The sequence below is a fragment of the Humulus lupulus genome, chromosome 1, assembly GCF_963169125.1.
Source record: "Humulus lupulus chromosome 1, drHumLupu1.1, whole genome shotgun sequence".
Lineage (NCBI taxonomy): Eukaryota > Viridiplantae > Streptophyta > Magnoliopsida > Rosales > Cannabaceae > Humulus > Humulus lupulus.
This window is the reverse complement of record NC_084793.1, coordinates 23067986-23076608: the sequence shown is the minus strand read 5'-3', so window position 1 is coordinate 23076608 and position 8623 is coordinate 23067986. Positions and strand designations below refer to the sequence as shown.

General features: G+C 31.5%; 1 protein-coding gene across 1 annotated transcript; it reads right to left on the bottom strand.

The window, feature by feature from the left end:
* Positions 1-433: 433 nt before the first annotated feature.
* On the bottom strand, positions 434-1198 carry LOC133789042 (pathogenesis-related protein 1-like). Its single transcript, XM_062226757.1, has one exon. It carries the CDS (start codon positions 1126-1128, stop codon positions 637-639), a length of 492 nt encoding a protein of 163 aa, XP_062082741.1. The 5' UTR covers positions 1129-1198; the 3' UTR covers positions 434-636.
* Positions 1199-8623: the final 7425 nt, after the last annotated feature.

Here is an 8623-nt window from a genome sequence, read left to right as displayed (position 1 = left end):
TAAATTCATTGTTAAAAATTGAAAAATAATATTTAATATTACCTATAATATATGTATTAATATACTTACTATATGTATGTATAAAAGGAAAAAAAAAAACTCTTAATCGGTTTATTCGGGTTAGGCGGTTTGTAAAATTTTTTGCACAACCCTTGTTACAGGGGGAGGAAGCTTATTTTTGCTTAAACACTTAAGACCAATCAAAATAATTGTCCTCTTCCTTCATATTATTTATTTCGCATATATACAACCCAATTTATAATGGGGGATAATGATGGCCATAAAGTATTGATTTCTATAAGAGGATCTTTCCAATTATGGAAGGTACTGTTTGAAGCATTTTTTACTCATCAACATCAATAGGACGAATGCTAAAGGTTAATTCAAGAAATAAGAAGATCAAACCTTGACTGAATATATTAAATCACATCACTTTGCTGGTAACAAATTTATTTATTTCGTTGATAATATATATAAAGCCTATATTTTCAATATAAGATATTGATATTTAGGCACAAACCATACAAGTATCTTTCTGCTGGCATCAATATGATCGACCACAGGTACATATTAATTACTAATAAAAGGGTTTTTTTATGCCTGTTATTACTGCGATAATATTTTTTTGGCTTTAATTTAGTAAGGGCGCTGGCCAACAAAGTTGCCTGGGGGATCATAGTTGCAAGTGATGAAGGTACCCTTATTGTTGTTGCACCGAACCTTAGCACACCCCAAACGAACCGAGTTCCGCCACACCACCTGAGTGTAGTGCCCGCAAACCTTGCCAGCAGCGCAGGTGTTCGAGTTGTAATCGTAGTCGGCCTTCTCATTCACCCACATTTTCACGGCATCAACGCCAGAAAGGTCTGCGCTGCCCCACGCAATGTTCTCGCCATAAGGCCCTCCGGAGTGCACCAGATTGCAGTCACCTATGCGTTGGTTGGCATACTGCTGCGCGTACGACGCCACCCTGTCGTCCCAACTCAGTGGCCCGACGCCAACCATCGCGCGAGCCGAGTTATGGGCGTTGAGGAAGTCTTGTTGACTGTCTTGGGCAATGGCAAACCCTACTATACATGTCATGAATAGTAGTGCTTGCGAAATCCTGACCAGTGATCTTGACTCCATTTTTGGATAGCTAGCTATTGGAAGATTTTGTGCTTTTCTATTATACGTAGTCTATATGAGTGAATGACAAGGGTATTGATCTTTAGAGGTATTTATAGTGATGGAAGTGTGGGACTCCTATTTTAATACGCAATCTCTTTACAGTAAAACCATATAAGTTTGGTCACATTAGTGGAAAATACCAATTAATAATATCTTCTCTGACTATTCTGTGGAATAGATCGTTTTATATTTTTTTTATTTCTAGATATATATGTAGAACTTTGAATAATAATTCATTTTTTGTTTTTGTTTTTTTTTTGGCAATATTAATACAAACATTTTTATATTGGATAGTTTATCAAAATATTTATAAGTTTTCATTTTCAATTATAATTTATTATTAAAATATTTATATTTTCTTAATATGATTAGTATTATTTGAACACATAAAATTTAAACTGACATTAAATTTTATGTTGTGTTTAGCTTATATTAATAAGGATATTAGTTTTGAAATAAAAATAGATTTACATTTTTCAACTACGCAGATGAGTTATTCTCAGCCTTATTTAGATTGTTAAGGTGCTGTTTGGTAATATTTAAAAAATATTTTTTTAGTTAATTAATTAAAAATTTTATAATTAAACACAAAACATGTTTGGTAACTCTATTTTTATTTATTATTTTTTAAAATTTTAATTAAAATTCTTTAAATTTTGAAAATAGAATTATTTTTCAATTTCAAAAATTTTTTAAACGGTTTCGACCTTTTTTTCTTTCTTTCTTATTTATTCAAATCAACACTTCATATTGTTAAATAAAAAATAAAAATAAAAGTTATCAAACGCGTTTATTATTTAAAAAAACAAAAAATAAAAATAGTAAACATATTTTTATTTTTTTTAAATAAAAAAACAAAAATAAAATTATATTTCCATTTATGTATTTAAAAAATTCAAAAACAAAAAATTTACCATACACAACCTAAAGGAATTCAAGTTTTGTATTGTTCCATATATATTGATATTATGCTTTGAATTGATGTTGTTTTGTAAGAAAAAAAAAGAATTTTGTGTTGTTAGAGTTCTACTTTCTTAATTATCAAACTTATATTTTATATGTAAAAAATTATATTTTATTAATTATTTTTCATAAATAACATATAAAATATAATTTTGCATGCAATATAACTTTCCACAGTACCCGATCCAAACCAATACATAAAAAGACTGATAATTATAATTTACTAGTGAAAATTTAGGATATGTGTCAAAAAATTTACTAAAAATACATGATATGTATTAAGAGCATCTCCAATGGAGTGCTAAATTGGTCATGCATTGCTAAAATATAACTCACTTTACAAAAAATTTGCTGGTGTGTCAAAAGTTGTGACAAATTTGGCACATGCTAAAAGTTTGGCCAAATTTTGCATCCCCATAAATATTATACTTTTTTATTTACTTTTATGCCATTTATATTATTTTAGTATTATTTTTATCTATTTGTATTAAATATTTTACTTTTTATCTTATTATCTTATATTATCAACAAAAAAATATAAAAAAAAATGATTACTTTCTTTATATTTTAAATAAATATAAAATTTGCATTAATGAAATATTAAATTTTACAACAATTTTTACAATTATCATTGAATCATGATCCTAAATATATAATATATTAAATTTTTGTACCAAATATAACACACTATTTACATCTCTCATTCTCATTGGAAATAGTCAAATACTCACCGGCGGCTTGACGTAGATGTATGAGTCTACAAACTTATTTTTTTTTTGTGTGGCTGAGTCTTTATTGCCAACGTTAATTACGGGAAATCAATAGAACCAAAATGAGGAAAATGATATACAATAAGTACTTTACTTGTAGTTGTAGGTAATTAGAATATAAATAACATTAAAAACTACCAACGGCTAAGGTAATTAAGGTATATATATATATATCAATTTCACTTCTATTGTCATCTCATATAATATATATTTATATATAAGTAAGCACATATATAAGCAACGTATTAATAAATTAATGTAATATTATCATGTAAAATGCAGGCCAAGACTACATTTTTATACATTTGATAGAAATTAGTACAAAACTCCCGCCGGAAATTAATTAAGGGTTTTCCTAAAAAAGAAATGTTGACTTAAGTTTACCAAAATACGCCTTTTTAAGTTTTTTTTTTTTTTTTTTATGTTAGAAATATAGTATATTTTAGTCTTCAACTATATCAACTCATTGCATACTGAAATATGTCAAAAATGTATCATAAAATAACTAATCATATTTATACTCAAAATAAACTAAAATCAAGCGACAAAAAAATTACCAAAACACACAAAATTGATTTAATATATATATATATATGTATATATATATATAACTTAGGTATGCTTAAACTAAACCCAACATAAATAAAAAATATACTAAAGTAAAAATCAAGAAAAAATATCGTGTGTCTCCATTTCCCTCTCTCATCCCTGTCTCTCTAATGAATAATTAGCTGCCATCTGCTTTTTTTTCTTTTTCCCCAAATTTATTTTGTTTGCTCTGTGTTACACCCATATTTCGAGAATGGGAACCTTGATCTCGATACCCAGGTTCGTAAGGTGTAAGCTCGAGATAAGCAAGGTCACTATGAGGTCCACCGGACAAAGATCTCATGAGCTCGAATAATATGTATCCTTGAAGGTGTTTCGAGCCTATAAAGTGAACTTGCAACTCACAATAAGTAAGAGTTCAACACTTGTATAACTTTCTTGATGCATCTCTTTCCCTTTAAGAAGATGGACCGAGCTCGAGAGATGTGAGCTCGAAGGTGATGGCTTCGTCAATGGTTACTTGTTGGGAGCATAGGAGAAGTGAGATGACGAGCTCGTAATAGGCAAACAGTCTCGAAGGTGCATGGATCTGGTGTCTAAGCTAGTCGGTTATGTGTGAACATACTTATTGTTGTAAATTCTCTATGTGTTAAGGGAAATGATGTAATTAGTTATTCAATCCCGTATTCTATGGGATATTACCGTGTACATAGCAAATAATGCATTTATTGGCATTATTTTATTTTATTTACAGAATATCTTCCTGAAATATGTGGGAACGAATTCTGAAACATTCTCTATAAATAGAGATGTAAACTTCATTTGAAGGGGACCGGAAGATTGAGATTTGGAGAGAAATCTCTAGGCAACTATTCTCTGAGAGTTTCCAGAAGACTCCAAAGAGCTAATAACATAGACTCGTAGACTAGGCAGATGTTAACTACTGAACCACGTAAAAAGATCTTGTTTTGATTCTTTTTATTCATTTCCTATGGCATATTCTTGTTTATTTGCTCTCTTTTTTTAAGTTGACGAAAAATGGTGTCAACACTCTGTTTAATTCCTCTTCTCTTTCTCCTCAAAACTTGAACTCCATTAATTAATTATTTCATACTCACTCTTTTATATATATATATATAGAGAGAGAGAGAGAAGAAATTTAACCTAGGAGAGTCACTACAAGAAGAAGACTCTACTTCGACGACTTTTGTTGTCGCTGTAGATCAAGAAGTCGTCGCCAAAACGATGTCGCTGTAGGTCCGTATCTGTAGCGACCTACAGCGACGACAAAACGCAGTCATTGTAGTAGTATTTAAGTACAGCAACAACATATCAGTCGCAATAGGAAATCCCTTTTTTCGGTTCGAGAGGGATATTGCGACTTCATGCATCGATGTATGTCGTCATTGTAGATCCATTAACCGCCCCCCATCTACAGCAACGACATGTCGTCGTTGTGGATATATAATTTTTTTTTAAAATAATTAATTATTTTAAATAAAATTTATTTAATAAAATATTAAATATTAATTAAATTAAGAAAACCAATTTATTTAATTAAATAATAAAATAAATTTTGTTAATTAAATAATAAAACAAATTTAACAATATCCATAGTCTCCAAAATGTAAAAAACAAAACATAAGTAGTATTGTCTCCAAAAATAAATAAAAAACAACACAAAATATTAATAAGTTCAAAATAATAATATAATCAAACTAAATGTCATCTAAATCAATTACAAAGTCATCATCATTGTCAGACTGTTGTGGTGGCTGTGGTGGTTGCTGTTGTGGTGGCTGTGGTGGTTGCGGCTTCTGTGGTTGTTGTGGTTGAAAGTTCGCTATATATCATGGACTATATCATATTCATGTCCAAGTTGAGAGGCTGAAGTTGTAGAACTTGGATGTTCGGATTTGTAGCTTGCAAAAATTGTTGCATTTGGTTGAAGTTATTGTTATGGGTCATAATGGCTTGACTGAAGTGTTGACAATAGACTGGAAAACCTCAATTGGTACCATTGGAGGGCTGACTGTGGGGGACGAAAATGGTGATGCCTCTAATTTTGAAGAGGATCTGGTGGGGTCTGAGGCAAATGTACTAGTGCCCTTCAACTTGCATCCAATACCTCGGTTGTGGCCACAACATTGACCAAGTACCTTTGAAACGACTTGTGTCTCATTGACAGTGGTACTTCCTGCTAAAGATTGAGATTGAGATTGGGATTTGGATTGTGTCTGGACTTCTTACTGCAAGGCATCCTGTATTTTAGAAACAACACAATTAATACATAATATAATTTAATAATATACATATATACAAAATTTATAAAGTTACTTACAAATGCATCCTTAGCATTTTTGTTCACCCATCCACGTGTCGGATGATTGTACATGTCATGGAACGTATTGATAATTCTGGGTAGTTCCTTAGTCTGAAGATTCATCTTTAGAAAACAAAATTTAACAAATTCTCATTTAAATATTGAAATTATTATTAAGATAACTAAAAATATTTGAAATTATCTATATATTTTTATTTACCTTCTTAAATCGAGCAGAAGCATAAGAAGTCGATCCATGGAGACTTAGATACTTCTTTTTTGCTCTGTTGGCAGCATTTGCCTTTGAGCGTGATATGAACTGTGGAATGGTGAAAAGGCCAACCAACTTCTGCCAACTCTCATTGTCCATGTCCTCTGGTGGATTCTTTCTAGCTGTCTTGATATCATCATACCCTCCATGTTCATCGAAGTGTCTTTTCTTGCGACCTTTTCTATCCTTGTAGCGATCCTAAAACTCTCGCTCAATCCCAGTCTCTACCAGTTGGCACTCAGGGAGAGCTCAGGGAAGAATGAAAAATTCCTTGAAAAAAATTGTGAGAATTTGGAAATTATAAAAAAAAAACATTACATGTGAATAAGTTGATAAATTTACCTCAAGCTTTTGCATCAATCCTATCTTGTTCTTATCAGGAACACTCTGCCACTAGTCATAAAATAACGGGACATGGTAACCAATAAGGTTACCAATAAGTCTCATGAGCAATGTCCCAAAATTACCAACTGATTTGTAGGTTCAAATTGTTGAGCCAATGAACCTTTATTGTCGTTGACGAGCTGCTGCAAATTTTTAAATCGAGACCGACCTCTTCTTTTTGCGGCAGCCGCTGCATATGTTAATTAAAAAATAAAATAAAATTTAATAAATAATAACAAATTAACATTTATTGATAAAAGATAGACTAATTATAGTATATTACATGTCTCACAGGAAGTAGGAACTTGCATGGGATCTGGAGGAGGATCACCTGTTCGATCAACGCTGTGAGAACGAGCAACAATAGCAGACATATCTTTGTAGTTTAAATAATTATTAACTTAAAATCAGTTATAGTTGGAGGTTAGTTATATAACATAAATAATTTCGGTACTGCATTTGAAACTATTGAAAAACAAACATTGTTGAGAAAAGTCATATATTGATTAAAAAGTTTTGAAATTAAAACATACAAATAAACATACAATAAGAATATGCATAAGAAAATATTATTCCTCATCAATGTCGATTCCTACATCATCATCTGTACTTTCTAAATCATCTTCACTAATGTCGTCATCATCATCGTCATTGATGAAATCATCATCGACATTCGGAACAAGTCGAGATGTTTCCCCAATTATGCTGGTGTGACCAGGTCGATCCAAATGCATAATCTCCAACTCTCCTAAATCAACGGTGAGTACAAAATTTGATGAAGCGCTATCATGCACGACATCAACTTAGTTATCATCATCGATACTTGGATGATCCCAGATCTTTTGATGATTGACTTCTTTTGCTACCTTCCAATTTTTGCTTCTTGAAGCATCTTCCAAGTAGAAAACTTGTTTTGCTTGAGTGAAAAGAATAAACTGCTCGTTCTTTTACCATTCAGAATTAATCATGATACTAGTTATGTTATTCTCAATCACATTTCGACCCTTGCTTGCATCGGTGTTAAACCATTTGGATTGAAACAATACTACCGAGTAACCATGGGAATAGCATAACTCTAAAATCACCTCAAGTTGGCCATAGAAAGTGAAACCATCTGTTCCTGACACTGAAACTCCACTATTTTGAGTGGTACGTCTTTCGTCGTGACTATGTACCAAAAACTTCACACTGTTAACAATGCAAGCAGTGTAGGAGTATGCATTTTGATTGGACCCGTTTGCTAATGCAAATAATTCATCAGTACACTCAGTTGACTATACTTGTCGCATACGACCCATCTATAGAGTATGCTACAAAAAAAGAAAACACAATGAGATGAGTATTAATCAATACAAATTTCCTAAGAATTGTACAGTTTCGCTAATTTACCTTCAATTTAAACCAGCTAGAGAAATACTTTTGAAGATTTATGTTTGAATTTTCTCGAAGGCATTCACTGTATAACACAAGGATTAAGGTAAGATGACAGTTTTACATGAATTAAATTTAATGAATTCATATATGTGTTGAGCTACTTACTCCATATATTGTTGGATTTGGATTTTAGTGCAATTGTTGTGTACAAACCACTCCGCTTATTTTCGATGAAGATAGTGAAGGGATATGATTTTCTTTTTGCTACTTGGACGACATTGTGATTAAAAAATTGACTATTGTCTTTTAAGAATAACAATATCCGCATTTCTTTCCGGTCGATTAAATTTAGTCTCTATGCCCTGAAGATATTCGTGACATAATTTTTCAACTTCATCATATATCGCTCAAACAGATACATCCACCTCATATAAACTGGCCCTCCTAGGATAGCTTCTTGCGGTAAATGAATAATTAAATGAATCATTATGTCATAAAAGGCTGGAGGAAAAATTAACTCCAACTTGCCAAAAATTTGTATCATTTGATCTTCTGCATTCTCCATGTACTTAACAACCAATTTATGCGCACAAATTTGCGTAAAGAAATTGCAAAGCTCAATGTTTGTCTAAGAAATAGACTTATCCAAGTAGCCTTGAACTCCTATCGGCAATAGATGTTGCATAAGAATGTGACAATCATGAGTATTCAACCCAACAATGTTGCCATCATTGTCAGTTACTTTCATAGAGAAATTTGAACCGAAGCTATCAGGAACTCTAACTCCTTTTACGAATTGACAAAAAATCGTCTATCAGT

Coding starts and splice junctions, on each gene's coding strand:
- LOC133789042 (XM_062226757.1), bottom strand. CDS start 1,128: ATGGAGTCAAGATCACTGGTCAGGATTTCGCAAGCACTACTATTCATG.